The 19,701-nt window shown below is 42.2% G+C and overlaps 1 protein-coding gene across 1 annotated transcript in view; it reads left to right on the plus strand.

The window, feature by feature from the left end:
- The first annotated feature begins 272 nt into the window (after positions 1 to 272).
- Positions 273 to 19,701, plus strand: part of KCNB2 (potassium voltage-gated channel subfamily B member 2) — a 198,397-nt gene continuing 178,968 nt past the window's right edge. The window contains exons 1-2 of the mRNA XM_049827061.1: positions 273 to 573; positions 15,908 to 16,592. Of these exons, the coding sequence (XP_049683018.1) occupies positions 16,014 to 16,592 (579 nt within the window). The 5' untranslated portion in view covers positions 273 to 573; positions 15,908 to 16,013. The remainder of the gene's footprint in view (positions 574 to 15,907; positions 16,593 to 19,701) is intronic.

The following is a 19,701-nucleotide window of genomic DNA, read 5'->3' on the forward strand; positions in this document are numbered from 1 at the left end:
GGGGTGCGCGCAGCCGGGCGGGGGGCGCGGGGGGGGGGGGGGGGGGGGGGCGCCCCGCGTGCCCCGGCCGGGAGCGGCCGTGCCCCCCCCCCCCCCCTGCCGCCGCCGCCGCCGCCGCGCACAGCCGCAGACACGGGCGGCCGCGCCGGCAGCCGGCAGCTCGCGTGCAGCCGGGGATTACAGCGGGGCGAGGGCAGCGCGGGCTCGGCTCTTATCCCCCCCCCACCGCCGCCCGCCCGCCCCGGCCCCCCCCCCCCCCCCCCACTCCTTCACCGCCCGCCACCCCAGCCGCTCGCCGCGCTGCTTGGTTCGGCGGCTTTTCATCTCCGGGGGTAGGAGGGAGATGCCTTTGCCGTGGTTTTTCCACCCCCGGTCCTCTCCGTGCCGGGGGGGGCGGTGATGTGGAGCCGGGAATGTAGAGCAAAACCCTCCCCGGGAAGGAGCGACCAAAACAAACCTCTCGCCGTGGCTTTGGCGGCCGCGCGGTGCCCGGGGAAGCCCGAGCAGCCCCTGCCAGCGCCGGGGAATCCCTCCCCCAGCCCCCGGCGGTGCCCCGGGCGCCCGCGGAGCAAGGTAAGCGGCCGGGGCATCTCTCTCTCCTCCGCCGAGGGCTGCCGCTGGGTTCTGTTCGGGGGCTTTTGAGAGACCGAGTCATCCACGCCTCCCGCACCGGTGGGAGTTGCGAGGGAGGCGAGCACCGCCGGCTGGCCCCCGGCGGGCTGCGGGGCGCCCGGGCCGGAGGGGAGCGGGGCTCTCCCGCCGGGAGCCCCGGGGTGCCCCGGCCGCGCTGCGCTGCCCGGCGGCGGCCCCGGCGCGGGGAGCGCCCCTCGGGCGAGGACCCCGCGCTCGGCGGGGCCGGACGGGCGCGGGGTTTTCTCGCCGGCTGCCTGGATCGGTTGGAGGGAGAACAAGGCAGCCCTCACGCTGGAGCGCTTTGGAAGCCGTGGCTTGTGTTTTTGTTCCCTCGGAGCTGCTAAAGGGGGGGGGGGGACGACGACGACGACGACGACATTTCGTAGTATTCTACCTCCTGCCGTGGGTGAGCTTTAAAGATAAAGGCTCGTCGTTTGTTTCCGATGCTCTAATAGCGCTTGCGGGAACCTGATGATAGAAAACCTCGGCGTTCTCGGTAGACAGCTGTCATCTGAATTACCCCGTGTACCCGGGGATTGAAAAATCCCCTCTATCAGAGGAGAAAACCTGTAGCCTTGTGCTAGTCTAAAATATACCGGCATACATGCTTTCTGCAGATACGTAGCGTGCCGTCAGTCCCCCAGATTTAAAAACCTAAGTGTTTTTATAAGCAAGCGTGTTCGCTGCGTGGTTTCTACAAACCGTTCAGTGTGTTTCTTGCATCAGAATTTCGCTGCCCGGGCGAAGGTAGACCTTTGTTTGTACCCGATGTATGTACTGTCCGTATTTATAGTAGGTCTTGGACTTCGTTCAACTCAAGTTACATAATGATTAAGATATAAATAAGCAGTATATTTGCAGTTTCTTGGCCATTTGAATTCATTGCAGATGAGCCCTTCTCCAGCATCGCTGCCAGAATTGTCACTTTTTAAATGTTTGTGTGAAAAGGGAAGTGTCAGTAGCATCAGGTGGAGGCAACATTCCTTAGCAAATACACAGTCATCAAACCTTGCTATCAAAAAGGACACCTAAGCGAAGGATTGCAGTGACCCCATCCTGTAGGTCTGAGGGGCTGCCAGGATTGGTTTAGAAGAGGAATAGCAGCGACGCTGGGCAGGCTTGGGAGTGAGGAAAGCCTGTCTGGTGAGGTTTTGCTTTCGAAACACTTAAAGAGTTCAAGTTTGCTCAGCTGGCGAGTCGTATCCACGTTAGCACAGAGCTAGCACCGAGCCTCAGACTGGGCAAGGGCTGAGAAACTAAACGTCCTACCAAGCCTGGGGCGTGATCCTCCTCCCAGGGAGTTTCGCTAGAAACTTTCAGGGGAGCAGGGTCAGTCAGTACATGCCACTCGTCAGATTTGTTTGCTCTGTGATCACCTGAGGTGTACTAGCAAAGCTCCGGAAAGAGAGATGAGGTGCTGTACACAAAAAAGTTTGTTGGCAGTTCTTAACGCTGCTGTCTTTTCCATTCAGACAACGACTGATAAACCGTCTCTTTGCTCAGCCTTACCGGAACTTGCAGCTGCCTTATTGTGGTTTTGTTTGTTTGTTGTTGTTTTTTTTTTTAAAATGATGCTTCCACAGGCAGCTCTCACAACAGCGTTCAAATTGCTCTCGTCTCCTTCTTTCTCAGCTGGACGCTGTCACTGGGGCTCAGCAGGTTGGCCTCATTCAGACACACGCAGACAGTGAAAATGAAAACATCTTCAGCTTGAGATGAGGGAGAAGTGCTGTTTGGAGCCGCACGCTTCAGTCTGAGCACTTCCATTGGCTTCAGCATTTTGAAATGTCCCGATGCCGTAACGATGCCATATCATATGTATTTATTTATTCATGCTCAGCCTTTTTTTTTCTAAGTGCAAGTTAATTGGCAAATTCTGGCTTGCAATTCAAGGCAAGGCGAGGAGTCGAGATTCGCAATAGCTTTCTTGCCAACGTTTGGGATTTTGCCAAACAGCTTGCTACTGTGACTTTTAGAAGAAAATCTTGATCTTATGTGACTTCCTTGAGCTTCATGTCACAACATGCGCAGGTAAAATATTTTTTCATGGTGCTACTATATTTAAAGCTACCTGCTGGAGGAGATTTCAGTCAGTGTTTTACTCCGTATGTTGTTCTTATATAAACAGCACACTGGGGAGGGGCTGTCTGGTCTCAACCTTGTGTGGTTCAGAGGAAAGGAGTGTCAGTGGCTGTGAGATGAGGTATCATCTGGTGAAGGGGGCAGTGACTGGGAGCGTGGCAGTGCTGTGGGATCCCGCTGCAGACCCCTCTGAAGGTGTCTGCTCTTCCAGAGTACAGACCTGCTGCTCCCGACAGGCAGAGCCCAAGAGGGAAAGCTGGGAGCTGGAAGGGGAAGCGCTTAAAGTTGTGAGCCACTTCAGCTTCATCAGAGTAGACAAAATTAATTTTTTTGATGTTTTCAGGGGTCGTTTCTATTCACTCATCATGTTATTATGTAATACCTTCTGACCCAGCAACAGTATGCTCACAGCTCTTGGAGTTAAGTAATGATCACCTCTGAAAGGACTTTCCCTTTTCTGTAGTATTGCTATGGGAAATTTTTTCATTTTTAGAAATAAGGTTTTTTACCTAATAGGTGTCTGAATATTACAAACTTGGATGCATGATAAAAACAGGCTGTTGTTTACTTTGTTGAGTTGTGCTGTTTCTACTTTTATCAGGATGTGAGCACCCTAAGAGAAAATATTTTTGATTTCTCATAAGTAACTGGCATCTTTCTCTTATGGTTACTGCTGAGGTAGTGGCACTGGATATCTGATTTCTTGGATGTTATAATATGTAATGGACATGCTGTTTTAACTCACATTTTAGCAGGTACAAATGAGTGTCTGCTTCCTAAATATAATTCTGACTGTAAATCAAAATAAACTCTCAAATTCTTAATTGCAGAGATCTCTAAGATGTACAACAGTGTTCTGTGGGATACTGTGAAAATAAATTGCTTGGGACATTATAGATTCGATTTTTTTCCTATTGTAAATGCAGATTTTTGTGCAATCCCATAGCTTCCTATGTTCATTTATCTATAATTCTTTAGCTATATGGAAAGGACTTGGAAAGAATTTTATTATTTTGAATTTTTTCTTGAGCATTATGCAATTTTAGATATCATATTGCATGCTCTAGTAAATAGATTGCTTAGTGATGCTCAAATTCAATCTAAGTAAAATGCGTATATATTAAATCATATGATCAAATATAAACAGTGAGCAGAGAAGCTGAACAACTCAATTTTTTTATTGAATAGATCTTGGAACTTTCTTATCTTGGTTAGCTATAGGTATAAAGACAGTCCCCGTATAGCTTCCCAGATCACCAAATATCACAAAAGCCTTAGATATACTATGCACCTGTCAAGATATTTAATATCTGTTAAGCTTAAAACTGCCTCTCTTCTCCATTAAAGCTGGAAGGACTGCAAAGGGTATTCTGCTTTTTGTCCTTCCTAGTGCTCGTTACAGCACATGCAGAAACTTCAGGGCAAGTCACACATCGGCCTCCTCCTGGAATTTCACTTGTTTACTGTGCAATACATCGCTTTCTTCCAAGGCTGGAGGGCTGGAATAAACGGAGGAGTTTTTAAGTTGAGGAGCTACTTTTTTTCACCAGCGTGAAAGCACGATGCCGTTAACTTCATAATCAGTAAATAATGAACATTATTTTGAATGTACTTGTTCATGGAATATGGTGACCGCATGAGCAATATGGAAACAGTAATGGAAAAGTCTTAGGCCGCTAAAATCAGTGGGGTTTTTTATTTATTTGTTTCTAATGCAGGAAATCTATATTTAGCCATAATGGTAGATCAGCTGTGACTTAGGTGTCTGGCTTCTATACGGCTCTATTCCTCCTCCGGATGACTATAAAAAGTAGTCAGTAGCATCACTGCTGGGAGCAGCAAGACAGTCAGAACCAACAATCTATTACCTAATAAATAATATATGTCATGCTGGCATAATGCAGCTCCGAGTATTTAGGAGTAGGCTGTGATAAGCAGCGATTGTAGTCTTTACAAGGAACAATGGCAATCTACCAATTTACCTCTCATAATACCGTGACGGGGATACCATGGTACGCTGTGAAATTGTGCAAGGGCAGATACAGTCCGAGCCTGGACGGAGGGGCTGAGCAGCTCTCTTATCACAGCACGTGATAACAGGAGAAGCCGCTACGCTGGTCAGTGCTTCTCCCTGGGAAGTCATGCTTGCTGTTGCAGGGTATTCTTCATGCTGCCATCGTATTTGGGTATTAGCTTGTTAGGAAATAAACATCAGCCCTTTAGGTAAAACCATGTAACGAGGAAATGAATGCAAAGCTGTGCTGATAATTAACTGAACAAAGCTCTCAAATGTAATCTTCTTTGATGACAGTAGAGATGAGCTTCTCCCCCTGATTGCCTAATAAGTTAAGAAATAGAAATCAATTATGGCAGTACAGTCCAAATACAGAATAAATTTGCCTCAGAGCATTAATAAGACATCTCAAGGCAGTTCATAAAATAGTTTTTCACAGTACCTCATCAATAGTTAACTTTTAGAAAATTATCTGTATTTTAAATATATAGAGATAAAAATTACAACCAAACTCAGCAACTCAAAATGAAGCCATAATGTTGCTTTCTACAGAGTTTTCGGTTGTGTCTTTTGCCCTCTTAAAGTGTGAAGTTTTGGTTTACCTACAAGGTTGATGACCTCATCTCAGCTGGATGTACTCTCAGATGGCTGGATAGTCCCGCTATAATTTGTGGCCGTACGTTCAGTGTAAATTTGCACATCTCAGAGAGATCCTGAGACACTTTGAGCAGAAAGTGCTGGCAGGATGCAGCAGCTAAAAGAATCCCACTAATGTATTTAAGCAGACTCAAAACAGTGAACTGGCCTAATTAGCCTCGAAATCACAAAGCTATGAATGACACTATTGTACGTGCTCATCCAGTGGCTGGTGAGATTAAGAGCACACAGGGTTGATCTACCTTGACAGTAGTACCAACTAGACGATTTTGCCTTCTAGAATATTTCCACCTCATGCCTTCTGCATTCTCATTATTGCTGACATAGAGCAAACTTCTTAAATGGGTAGACCTTGTGCTTGAATTTATATTCAGGACTAGCCTGGCTACCAATAGTCACTTCAGTCTCTATTTAGGCATGTCATTAAAGTAGCATTAGCAGTGCTGGGTATCTTCCGCTACCTTTGAACTGAAGAAGGGGTGAAAATGTTAAACTGCTCCAACTTGTTTATAGATCATCTAGGAGAAGCAAAAATGTCTGCCTTTTGTTCAGTAGCCTTGTGGTTAGGGTACTCACTGAGAAAAATCAAGCTTTTAGGCCTTTCTTGGATTAATATGATGAAAACAAATATTTCACCTCTTGTAATCCAAGATTCCCCCTAACCAAAGGACTGCTCATACCCCTCAGCTACAGACTCATGCCTGTTGCCTTTGGAGAGCAGGCTGCCTCATTCTTGCTCAGTAGGAACAGGGAGGGTGGTCTCCATCCCTGCAGTCATCCTGGGGGTTATTGGTAGCAGCAGTAGCCTACAAAATATAAATCACAGGTTTGAGTCACCAGTGATGAACGTGGTCGCTGGCAGAATGTTTAATAACCAGGCAATTATATCAATAGGTGGCTACCACCACCTCAAGGTGTATTTTGAAAAGAGTGGACCCTGTTCAGTTCTTTTGAAGGACTGTATTTTACGTGCCTCTTGTAAGAGGAGGTTTCCAGGCTTAGAATATCATCTGGGTGAGTTGTGTCCCTTTTGATCCTGCTTATGCACTGAGCCTGGATGGGAGTTCAGAGTATCTTCTTTCTGACTGGGAAGTATTGTGTTGATTCTGCCTTAGAGGTTCCCATACCCTTCTCTGAACTTGGGTCTTGCATGTTTAATATTAGAAACCCTGAACTGATGGCTCTGATGAAGCACATTTTTTAAGAGGATGCTGTGGCTTTTAAAAATACATTTTGGCTTGATGGAGGTAAATAAACTAATTTACAGTGGCAGTTTTATAAAAATTTTCCTTTTAGCCTGTCTTGATTTCAGAATTACAGCAACATTAGCATGGGCTTGTGCATGATAGCGAGTCCTCACTTTTTTCGATTGTCAGGTCAGTTTGAGGGTCAAAAATATCAATACTCCTTGTATCACCTGCCTTTAAGCTTGACATTCTGCTTTCCAAGACTTACGCTGTCTCCACTCGTGGTAGGACTGAAAGTGACTATCGAAATGGAAGTGTAGCTTCTTCTCTACAGTGTTAAACTAGAGTTGCTAAGGTCAGCTTACCCTTACCCAATCCCCAAACAGGCCATACCCTTGTGCAGTATGTGGAACCAAAACATTTTAGATAAGGTTGGGAGTCAAAGTTTTCTGTTTTCTGGGTGACTGCTTATCTCCGATGGGAAAAATAAGATGACAAGTTGTCATAGGCCCCGCACGACAATTTTTAGTAGTAGTTTGGGGTGTTTTTTTCAAGGCATTCCATAGTTTAAGACATCAAAACGTTGAAGGGATGGATTCTCCAGAATCAAGTCTAGACTGAAATTTGTCTTAATTTTTAATGATAAAAGCTTTTTGTGAAGACTTGCTGATGCTATGACCTTGGGGACATTTCCAGCTATGTACAAAGGTGCTTGTCAGAATTGAGTCACCCAAAAATCAAGGCCTTGATTCATTCCTTGCAGCTTCAGTGCTTCTGAGGAGCACCAGGGATAGGAATGTAGGCTGTACTCCTGCTGGGTAGAGTCACTGGGTTGAGGCAAACATCCCTTGAGTAAATCTGCCCATCTCAAACTGAAATCTTTGGCTGTGTTTCTTCCTATCTGTTATCTAGGTGGGTCTAGGCCTAGCATTTTCCTTGATTGAATGAGGGAACAGTCCAGTTAAAAATGGTTCAAAATGAAATTTTTGACAGAGGCAGCAGTTAAATCCAAATGTTTTAATTTCCAAAGAAGTCACTTATGAATACAACCATGCTTTCCTTAATTGTAGGTCTAGGATTGTAGCATTGCATGTTTATCCTCTATTAGATAATTCAAACATTATGCTAGGATTCTGGACAAAGTGCCACAGCCAGAGTTTTGGGTGTGGTTTCATTCAAAGAGGGATAAAATCTGACCCTTCTCAATGTGCCTTGTTGCTTCAGACATCATTCTTTGTGTATATACAATAATATTATGTAATATTTCCCTGCCTAGAAACCTAGAGTCATCATTCAGTACTACACTGTACAAGCTTTTCTTCAGGAGAACAAAAAGACATCTGTGAAGTTCTTCAGTGCTTTCAGCTAGTTGGCAGCACTGTTATTGGTAGGGAGCAGTGGAAGATTGAAGGGTTATAGAAGATAACATGTTTAGAATAGCCCTAAACCAAATTATTTTAGGACAACTGGTTACAATAGTGCCTCCTCAAAGAACAAATTATGTGCCGACAATCTCCTCCATCATCTTAATACACTGCAATGCAATTAGAAAAAAAAAAAGTAGTGGATGAATAAATTGCAATTCAAAGGTCTAATTTATTAATATTAATGTATTTACTATTATTACTGTATCCTGTATGTGTAATATCTGTACATTCTCAAAGAATTGTATGGAAGCACCAATCAAAAATGTGGATCCAGAGTACTAGCTGGGATATAAATATGTAGTCTGATTTAGCCCTGAAATGAGGATCTTACATAATCGCACTTCTGTAATTTCTGGTTGTTTGAAATTAAAGAAAATGTTCTGCCATTCGGCCTTGTACTTCTCTGATAGCTCATCCCCTCTGAAATTTCCAGGAAAGGCTAAATATGCAGTGAAACACAGTATCTTTGGTGAAAGCAATAACTCAGCCCTTAGCAACCAATTGTAAACATAAATAGTAAAGTGGAGACACGACAGACAATTACATCCTAAACAAGAGATGCTTCAACCTGGGCTGCAATGGAAATGCAAATGTTTTTGTAAACCGAGCAGGAACGCAACAGGATTGTTTTGTAAGGATCATATAGCCACGCTTGTCACAAGCACAAACAGCAGAGCATTGCTAATAAGGAAAGACAGAGAACCAGACCTGGTCTGGAATAAAGGCTGGTGGTGACCTTGATTCAGTCCTGGGATGGACTGCAAACCCCTGTTCATCACTCACTTGGGACCTCAGTGCAGTCTGAGGGGGTGCTCCAAACCCAGCTCTCAGCTCTGGAGTTGTGGTGAGGTCCTGCTCAAAAGGCCACTTGAGTCCTAAATTCCATATGAGTCTTGAGGTAAAATTACACTGAACCATTCAGCGTTTTGGTATAAAGTTGTCCACATCACCTGGAGTGGGGTCGAGGGCCCAGTCACAAGGCTTTACCTTGAGTAAGAGCTCCAGCAAGTAATTGCAAGTGCTATTGGAGTAGTTAGAAAACTCAGATAGGCCAAAACGGCCAAGCTCGTGTGACTGCAAGATTTTACAAACGTTTTATCAGTTATACTCTCCCTCTTCTTCTGTCTTCCGTCTCCTTACCTATTTCTGTCTGGCTTTTCTTATCCAAGGCTCTTAGGGAGTATATAAAGCCTCTGAGTCTGCAGCTCTTTGGTGAAGTTCAGCTCATCCATCTAAAAGACACTTCTGTGCTCAAGATGGTGAGAACAGGGAGTTAGCAGACAGACTGATTTAGTTGATTTGAAAAGTTCGTCTGTAAAAGGCCACATCTTTTTCGAGTGTTTCCTGCAGATCTCTGAGACTTTGTGCAGCCAACGTTTAATTTTTCACATACCAGAAATAAATCATCTGTGAGGTCTCTTATGAAATAGATATAATCATCATTTTAGACCAGTTAGCCATACTAATGCCCCAAAAGCTAGTTTTGCAGGATTTAGTTGCAAAGCAAGATCTTGCTTTCCGTAGACTAACCCATCCATAGCTGTAAGCAGAGCTCTCAAGGCTACAGGTGCAATTTGGTCTTTGCTCATGGAAGGACCCAGCTCCCTTACACTCCCTGCCACCCACCAGCGATGGCTCTGACCACGGTTGTGGTCTGGCATGAGCCAGCCATTGCTCGCAGGGAAGCTCTGTGACGGGGAGACAGGCTCAGTCTCCATCTTTGCCCCTTCAGGTCAACCCCCTTCAAGTGGTTTCAGCTACTCGGCTCGGAGGACTTGAGCCCAAGTGCTATCACCGATAGTTTGGACAATCAAATCTCAGCTACTTCTCTCCTGTGCGTGCATGCATGTGTTCCTGCATATGGATATGAGGCTGAGACATACACGCGATGCTCAGGATTACTTTGACATGTTTCCTGACACTTCCTGCCTTCAGCTTGCCAATCCTTAACTGTATGAGATGTGACTTCTGCAAAGGTGGGAAATGGAAATAACGAACACTTCATTTGAGTGGGATGGTTTTATTCAGAGTTTTAGCTATCATCTCAGCCATTTTTTAAAAAACTGAAATTAAGAGAAAATTCTATTAATAAAGATCCCACAGCTCACCATTAAGAAACTGCAGGTCTTCGTATTTTAAAACAAAGAACAGACGTTTGATAGCTGAAACATGGTAGCAGAGATATTGCAGCAAAACAGAAGTTGGAAAAAACAGAATCAAACAATCGAATAAGATGGCATATAAAGCTCTAAAAATTTGTTTACTCAGTAGAAATGTATTAGTTTGTCACAACTAACTCACAACTAAGAGTCAGATGCTGAGGTGGGCACAGGCTTTCCAAGGCTTTTTAGAATCATAGAATCATAGAATCTCTCTAGCTGGAATGAACCCATAAGGATCATCGAGTCCGACTCCCTGCTCCTTGCAGGACTACCTAAAACTAAAAACTAAACCATATGACTAAGAGCATTGTCCAGACACTCCTTGAACTCTGACAGGCTTGGTGTCATGACCACTCCCCTGCGGAGCCTGTTCCAGGGACCGACCACCCTCTCAGTGAAGAACTTTTGCCTAACGTCCAGCCTGAACTTCCCCTAATGTTACGCTTACAAAAAGCTAAAGCTAGTTTTTCTGGAAAGTGTTACATATCTGCATTATATACAGACTGCAGATCTGATTTTCGTCACACTTTTATAAGTAATTTTTAATAGCCAAACAGTCAATGCAACAATTATCTCCCCAGATTCTTCTGGATTTCAGTGAGCGGTTTTGACTGGGAAAAAGAAAAAAACATTGATGTTAGATTTTCCAGTCCTGAAAAAAAATACGTTGAATGGGATCATCCAAATTATTTTGTTTAATATTTTCAAAATGTCTTATTTTGATCCAGAGCTTTCTCAACCTTTAAAAAAAAAAAGTGATTAAACATCAGTACACTTAGAACCAGAAATCTAGATTTTGTTTAAAAAATGTTGAAGACAGTCTTTCAACAAATTCTGAAAACTTTTTCCATTTCTTTCCAAAGCCAGAGAATGAATTAATACCATCTTGCCTTGTGAACAATGTGGCAAGTTTTGACAAAATGACATCTTCTGACAAAAATGGTAGAAGTTTGTCTCTTAAAAGTCAGAACAAAGCAAATCTGCTTCCCTTTCCTGGGGGCCTTACGATACAGCCTTTTCTTATGTACCACGTACTTTTTTCCTCACAGTGCTTTAAATGGACAGGGAGGACATGCTCCGACAGCGGAGCGTGTTTATGTAGTGTAACATCTCCACCTTCTCTGGCACAATTTATATGGCAGAGATTGGTAGGGAAGTTTATGACTGAGACATGCAAAAGTACCTTGGATGTGAATCTGTTTGGAACGAGGTCTCGCACAAGCAGTCCATGGAAGGGGCCGGCGCTGCTTGGGCCAGCTGGCATGGTGACCTCTGTGCGTGTGGTTAAACTCACCTAGGCTCCAAAGCAGATGGCTGCCGACAAAGCGCTTATTAGGAGCAGACCTTGGAGCATGCTGACTCTCCAGCCATCCCTGCAGATTATTTGAGAGAGTCCTAACTGTGCCGTGCCAGACGACACTCCGGCAACATGACAGCGCAGGCAACTGGGTTCCTGTGCCTGAGGGTTTAAGCTGCTCATGTAGGCATGTCCATCAAATGTGATAAAAATTCTAAGGATTCTGTAAAAAACAGCTATCTCAATTTGAGCAGCCCAAATTATTGGATACTTCAGGCATCCATGACCTTCATTTCTCCATTATAAAGCAATGGCAATAGTGACCTCCTAGTGATGTTGAGAAGGGAAACTCTGGGATACCCTGGAAGCACTCAGGTAGGACAGTGAGACCTCCCTGAGGGAAATCCACCACTTTGCGTGTAGTGTTGGGTTTGCATTAGGACATGCTAAATAACATCAGAGGCCAAATAGTGAATGAGAAAGATGAAAAGAAATGGTAACCTGTTCACTTAAAGCAGAAGGGACTGATGCAGGGGGAATCACACCGTTAAAAGCCATATGCATATGGTGCGGGGGAAGACAGTTAACCTTAGTTCTGGCTTTCCCTAGCTTTTTGAGTAGTAGTCTTTGCAGTTTTAAATTTTATTTAAAGCAAAGAATTGGCTTTGATTTCAAAGAGTTTTATTCAATATTACAGGTATTTTCCTACAAAATCATTTTATTATTGCAAGGAAAGAATATGGGGTTTATCTGGAGTTGCTCTTATATATCTGTGGTTAGAATTTGTGTCTTTCTCTACTGATATTGCTAAGCAGAGCTGGTGAGCAGCAGGCTGGCTTTGCCTGCCTGCCCAGGAATACTTACATTTCTCACTAGCCCGTGGTGGACCGAGTGCATGGTAGAGTTGTGCACAGCCAAACAGTTAAGGCAAAAAACTAAACTGAAAAATATTTTAAGCCTTCCCAGGGCAAAAATTGCAGTGTCTGAAGAGTTAGTTGCAGTAGCTAAAATCCGGAAAGGTTATTTAATGAATTGTAAAGGCAACCTCACTTGCATAATTTTGTTATAATGAGAGATCTGGTGATTTTGTGTGAAATTTATAATCTGGATTATAAAGTTAAAAATGTTATGTAGTTAAAGTAGAGGCTATTGATTACGTTTTTGTTAAATACAAACAATTTTTTGTTAAATACAAATTGTTAAATACAATACAGAGTTAAATACAGGGTCTGTAGTCCAGACTTGGGGAAGAGCTGTGCAGGAAGAAATTTTAAAAAATTATTAGCAGAAAACAAAAGAAGGTGTGAAGAAAGGCACTTAGGCAGCAAACTAAAAGAATATTTATTTTTTTTTTAAAGTTATGTAGTCCACTGCTTGTATATATTTCAATGAAAGAAGCTCTGAGAAAAGGCAAAAATAGCCCTCACGTTTCAAGATTCTTCATTGGGGAAAATGCTTTTTATTTTTTATATTTTCAGAGTGCTATATGTTGTGGATGCTGGTTCATCCCCTGGTACATACGTACATATATAGCACCTCGGATCCAGTCTTCTCCACACTAAACTGAATGGTGTTTCGCTGCTGACTTCAGTATGACCACAGTTAACCAGGATTTTTAAAGCTTTTTAGAAAAGCCATGTTTCCTCAAGTAGGAAGATGCAACCAATAATTATACTAACAAATCAGAAAATATTTTATCAGCTTTAGACCAGCCTTGGTGACACTATAATTTTGCATTGTTTAACAAATCTGTGTGGTAACTACACTGCATAAAAGCTAAAACAATGCATAGTTTTGCGAATCTTTGGTTTTTGTAATCAGAAAAGCAAATGAGGATGTGGTTATGCTAAGATTAATCAGATCAACTGCTTGATTTCTACTGTGGTTTACTCCGTATTGCTAATATCAGGGTATACATATTAATTGAAAAAAGAAGAAATCCCTGAGATTCAGTAGTGAATAAACTAGTGAACCTCTGTAGAAATTGCCTGAAGACTTGACTGATTTAATGGAGAATGACAGAACCTCTCTATGAATTTCTTAAATTCTTGTGCTTTGTTATGTAAGACATCCTTTAAAGGAGAAACATTATTGTGCATTAAAGTCTAAAAGGATTTTTTCAAAAAAGGTTGTATTTCCTCTGTGGAGAAAAACCCTCTCATAACTGCTTAGTGTTTGTGTAGTTGTCTCTATGTCAGAAGACTGATAAATGCGTACCAGACCACTAGGAGGTGCTTAAGTGGGGAGACCTTGCGATGACTTGAGTCCCCCCCTTCTCAGAAGTCCCCCCATCATCCCCTTGCATGTCAGGCAATAAGGAGGGAAAAACAAGAGAAAAAATCGGCCCAAGGTGAAGAAGAAAAAAAAGGAAAACACAAAACAAACACAACAGAAAGGGATATATATTGTTTAAACTTACTGGTATCAGGGCTCTGATTTTGATATGACATTTATCTTTGCAAGTTAAGTTATCAGATTATCTTTTTCATGAATGAAGGTAAATGTTACAGGCTTAAACCCTTACATAAATAGGCACAGAGGTGCTCTGCATTGCACTGGGAGATGAGGAGGGAGCTTCACAGTGCAGTGCTGGAGGTAGGTTGGGAAGAGGCAGAATATTTTGGCCCTTGTGTTTTTGAATTAGGTTCAGCTTGACAGTGAAATTGCTAACATGGTGGCGTTTTGGGCTGTTGCCATCATGGGGGTTAACAAAGACAATAAGTTGTGCACTCAACAACAACTACAAAAGAATCTGTAAATGTAAATATTAGTCTGGTGGGTAATTTTCCTTTTCCCTGATGTTTTGGATGTAGAAGTCTGTTAATACTTGTATCATACATGGCTGAGCCTTATTATTTCTTTATCTGTTGGTGGAGGAACTTTTAAAGCTTAGATATAATGAGGTCTAGTAATTTTAATTTTATACTAGCAACATAGTCAGAACTGTCATAAGCGTGTCAGATGACACGCTGAAATAATTATTTGTTTTTCCTGATAGTTTTAGTAAAGGATTATTCTAGACCCTCACTGCTCTGGTGAGAATCTGGTCTTTGTGACCTTCTAATTCCCTTTCAGATTTTCACCTTTTTTCACGGTGAGTTTGTACCCATTTTTTCTTGTGCCATCATGGTCCTCTAGTACAAATAGTTCTTCTCCCTCTCTGGTGTTTACCCCGATGTATTTATAGGTAACAAACCCTCCCATCACAATGTTCATGCTTACTCTGCAAAGAGGATCAAATTCTTTTTAATATCAAATGGTTTTTTAAAGCTGGAGTTACTTCACTGGGGGAAAAAAAAAATAAAAAAAAATAAAAAAGACCAGACTGACCAGACTGTTGAATTGTTGATTTGCAGAGAATGGGAGGAGATGTCAGCTCAGGGAAATTACTGAGGACTTTCCTACTTCAGAAGACAAGCTTGTCTAAGCATTCTTAGTAGTCTTCCCTTTGGGCCAAGATACCATTGCTAGGTTATTATTTAAGCACTGTGTCAGATAATTGACCATAGTAGAGGTGGTGTGTGGGTTTCCTTCCTGTTTGATAGTGATATTCCAGATTTGGTGACGAACAGCTGCACTTCAGAGTTCACTGAAGCACTAGGCACAGTGAGTGAGGATGCACTTGTGGATTATTAAAACTGAGGTTGCTGATAGCTGTCATGCAGTCATATCCATGTAGCAACTTAAGAGGTGAACAAGAGAAGAGCCTTCTTGAGGAGTCAGGGAACAGTATGCACAGTCCTTACCTATATAACACGTATTACTGGTCAGTTGGCTGCAAAAGAGTTAGGATTCTTTTAAACTGTTTGTAAAGAAATCAGCAGTGTCTGGTGCTAGAAAATTTGACTTGTCAGGATGGCAATTGAATTGTTTGCTGAGTAACGTTTGGCCATGAAATAATACAGCAAATCAAGATGTGAGTTGGGAGAGGGAGGGAAGCAGTTTGGTTTCCCAGGAGATTTTGATATGCTCTAATTGTTTTATTCCGTTTCAGTATCTCCCAAATTTGAATTTTTCAATAAAAGGGAAGCTAGCCTCTGTCTCAGTTTTTCCTTATGGGTATCCCTACAATCTTTCCATTAGCACACCTCACAAATTAATTGGTAAGTAATCAGATTAAGCTAACATGGCTGCATCAGAAACTGATTAAAAAACCCCCAAACAACAAACAAAGCAACAAAACCCCAAGTCCTCTGTACAAACTGTCACAGTTGATTTTCATGAATGCAGAAATTCCAGTGAATTTTTTCCTTTGCTTAAACGTAGTCCTCTTAGCTGTTCCAGTTGTTCCAGTGGTTCTGTATACTACCACAAAAGAGTCTCAGTGTAGAAAGAGCAAATTACCATCATTAAATTTTCATCTGCATATGAAAGCATGGAAGGAGAGAGAGAGAGAGATTGGGGAATATATTGTACATTACAATATTCTAATTTTTTGTCTTCTTTAGCTTCAGGAATGGAGCCGTCTGTCTGAAGAGGACTCTGCCCAAATATTTGTAGTCTCCAAGCTCATTGTCCTAAAGACTCTGGTGTTACAACTGCATCTTTTTCAGAATGGCCGAGAAAGCTCCACCAGGAATCAACAAAAAGTCTTCAAGGTCCACCCTTTCTCTGCCTCCAGAACCAGTGGAGATCATTAGGAGCAAAGCCTGCTCGCGGAGAGTTAAAATAAATGTTGGTGGGCTTAACCATGAAGTGCTGTGGAGGACTTTGGACAGACTTCCAAGGACACGATTAGGAAAGCTCAGAGACTGCAATACTCATGAATCTCTGCTAGAAGTATGTGATGACTATAATCTAAATGAAAATGAATATTTTTTTGATCGACACCCAGGGGCTTTCACTTCCATTTTGAATTTCTACAGGACAGGGAAACTACATATGATGGAAGAAATGTGTGCTCTTTCTTTTGGCCAAGAGCTTGATTACTGGGGGATTGATGAGATATATTTAGAATCTTGCTGCCAGGCAAGGTATCATCAAAAGAAAGAGCAGATGAATGAGGAGCTGAGGAGAGAGGCAGAGACAATGCGCGAGAGAGAAGGGGAAGAGTTTGATAATACCTGCTGCCCAGAGAAAAGGAAGAAGCTCTGGGACTTGCTGGAGAAACCCAACTCATCTGTGGCAGCAAAGGTAAGGTAAAGAGTAGGCTTAACGCAAAGACAGTAGAAAATGTTTTCATGAGCCATGTATCAGACATGCAGGAATCAACAACTTTCACTAAAATATTTAGAGAAGAGAAGAGTCTAAAAGTCTACATATCATGAAGTGAGTATACCCAAATATGTCCTAAAACCCACTGAAATCAGCAGAAGGAATCCTGTTGACTTCAGTTGATTTTAGGCAACTGCTGCACTTTACTTTTGTTGAATATAATCAGAAACATCTGTGTATTTGTTAATGGACTTCATATTAAATGCTTCGATGAAAATACAGCCAGAGAGCACTACCTACATTTCTGTTAGAAAAGCATTTGGTTATGAGAAACATACATTTCAGTACTGCTACTTGTCCTATTACAGGCATTGCATAAGTGTGGTATCAGTGTGTCTTGAGGTGTGCTGGATAGTTATCAAAGAATAGGGTCAACAGCCACTGTTTGGCATGGTTTTACATTGAGCAAGGATTGCAGTATGTCTTCTCTTATCCTACATTTTTGTGATTAACAATTAGAGTGTTCTGTAGAAAGTATTAAAATATTAAAGCATATATGTATATATATTTACACACAGACATATATATATTTGTATGTATGCATATATATGTATATAAACAAGTATCTATTATATACATATAAAAACAGACACATACATACATATATATATCTATATGTAAAATTTGTATATATTCAGGCGGAAATGCGGAAACATTCAGATGAAGCCTTGTTCCAGTACTGCTGTCTTCAAACAGGCAAGCTGGCAAAAGTCTCACTGATATAGTGGAAAACTTTTCCCTTGTTAGGGAAGCAGGACTGCACACACAGGTGTTGGTGCTGCTGTTTAAAAGGAAGATTTTCTTGCTTCTTGAGGAATGTCATTGTTCTATTTGTGATGTGAGGTACTATTTAATGTGAGGTAAATTGTGGAAGCTTGTTTCCAGTTTGAACCACTCTGAGCAAAAATGTTCGGTGTTCAGATGTTCACGTCAAGCTTAACTGTGGCTTCATTTTCTTCTGTTGTTGATTTGTTATTGGATGCAACGCTATTGGACTAAGGTAAGTATTAAAATATGATGGTGGAATGGACAAAAACCAGAATCCTGGCAAAGATTTTTCTTGCGATAGCAACTTCTTACTGTTGCGGTGCAATACACATTTTTTTTTTTAGTTTAGTTTTCTATTGTGGGCTGCCTAACTATTTAAACAAGGACTCACTTTTGTAAAAAAATATATTTATTGTGCCAGAATACAATGTTCATAACTGGAATAAAAGCTTATAGGAGAAAAAAGAAAGTATTCAGAATATTGTAGAAAACAATATGAATACATTTTCTGCTTCTGGAATACATATTCTAGGCCATATGTTCCTCTCCAGGAGAAAGAGCAGAGGGGAAGCAGATGGGCATAAGTTGTGCCAAAAAGGGTTCAGGGAGGCTGTGTTACACACCGCGATCCCCTGGTACAAGCTAGCATCCATCAGTGCCCCCAGCACTTTTGTGACACAGCTGCTACACAGCCTGCAGGAGTCAGGGACCAGCTTCTCAGTCCTCCACGGCTTGTAACATCACCGATGTGGTCTGTAACAGACCTCTCCTCCTCCCGGACCCAGGCGGGAGGAGCAACCCGTGGAGCCACGCATCTGGGACACGCTGTGACCAAGCCGGGAGCTAGCTCGGCCATAGGCGCTGCCTCAGCTACATCTCACACCATACCCGGCAGGCAAAGGTGAGGGGAGAGAAGACCCAAGTGTTTGTTTGTGGAATCTTTTATCCTTTTTTTTTTTTTTTTTTTTTTTTAACATGGAAAAGAAGGCAATTATCTATAGGGCTTAAGACACATCCTAAGACTAGGTAGGAGTCAGCACATTAAGATGGACCAGATGAATAGCGTGAAACTAAAATACTGATTCTTAGGTTCTCTGCCTGTGACTCACATTCATTCTTTTGCTTGGGGGATAAATGCAGAAATACAGGACGGTTAAACTTGCATGAGTGCTTGCCATTGACCGAACTCTTCTCAAGACTTAACAGTGCCCTGTCATGGATTTGCTTGAAAGGAGTTATGCTAACTCTGAGCTTTTAAGAAAATCTCCCTTTGGCCATTCAGGCTGGATTTCTCCTCAGGTTTCTCAAATGAAAGCGGCCATTTCTTTCATTTCGCAAGAGGTCTAAATATTTATTTTTTACCTTTTTATTTCCCTTTTTCCTCATCTCCTGTTTTGATTGATTGGTTATAGTTCTATCCTTTCTTGCTACAGGGAGTTTCACATTGCGCTATACATGTTGCAGTGGTTTTCATTATTTCAGTTGCCTTCTGTCTAATTCCATTTGATGTGGTTTCTGTGATTCTAGAAGCTGGAAGTCACCATGTTACGTGCACTCAGTTTCTCCTTGTAGCAACCCTCAGTCTGTAAATACATATATGAGCCAAAATTATAGTCAGATACACCTATGGCATCTCAAAGATGGCTGTGGAAACTTGACTGAATGACATAAAGGAGAGCAAAAACTGTTGCAGCACATTCAGACTTGGAGAACATAAGCAAACAAGCAGAGTTGCATGTAAAACAAGGTATGCTGGAATCAGGTGGATGTACTTCCAAACAGTCTGGAGTCATCACAGACTGCATTAGGCTCTGTGGCAAGGTTTTATCTGAAGTGTTTGGGTAACATCACTTTCATATTTCTCATTTTTTGTTCGGTTATGTAGTAAGGTGCTAGTTTGTCCTGAAACAAGAGGCAGAACCATCTTCTTTCATCTGTAGCAGTAGAAAGGATGGTGGGATTTTGAGAGTGGGAAGTTGGGAACCGAATGAGGAAATATTACCGTGAAACCTCAAATTCAAATATTTGCTCCCTTTTGAACTTCTATAGAAAGAGATGAAACCACGGTAATGTGCATAGCTGTCCTACAGATGCCTCTCAATCATTCAGATCATGCATAGCACCCAAGCAGTTGACAGGAGCAACTTGCTTTTTAATCCCTTTCACGTAAAAGATTAGGAATGAGAGATAAACACTCAGGTGTGGTTTTGGTATGTGGCTGTGTCTTGCCACTTCTTGATTCTGACAAGATCCCTTCTGG

The sequence above is a fragment of the Accipiter gentilis genome, chromosome 2, assembly GCF_929443795.1.
Source record: "Accipiter gentilis chromosome 2, bAccGen1.1, whole genome shotgun sequence".
NCBI classification, from domain to species: Eukaryota; Metazoa; Chordata; class Aves; order Accipitriformes; family Accipitridae; genus Astur; species Astur gentilis.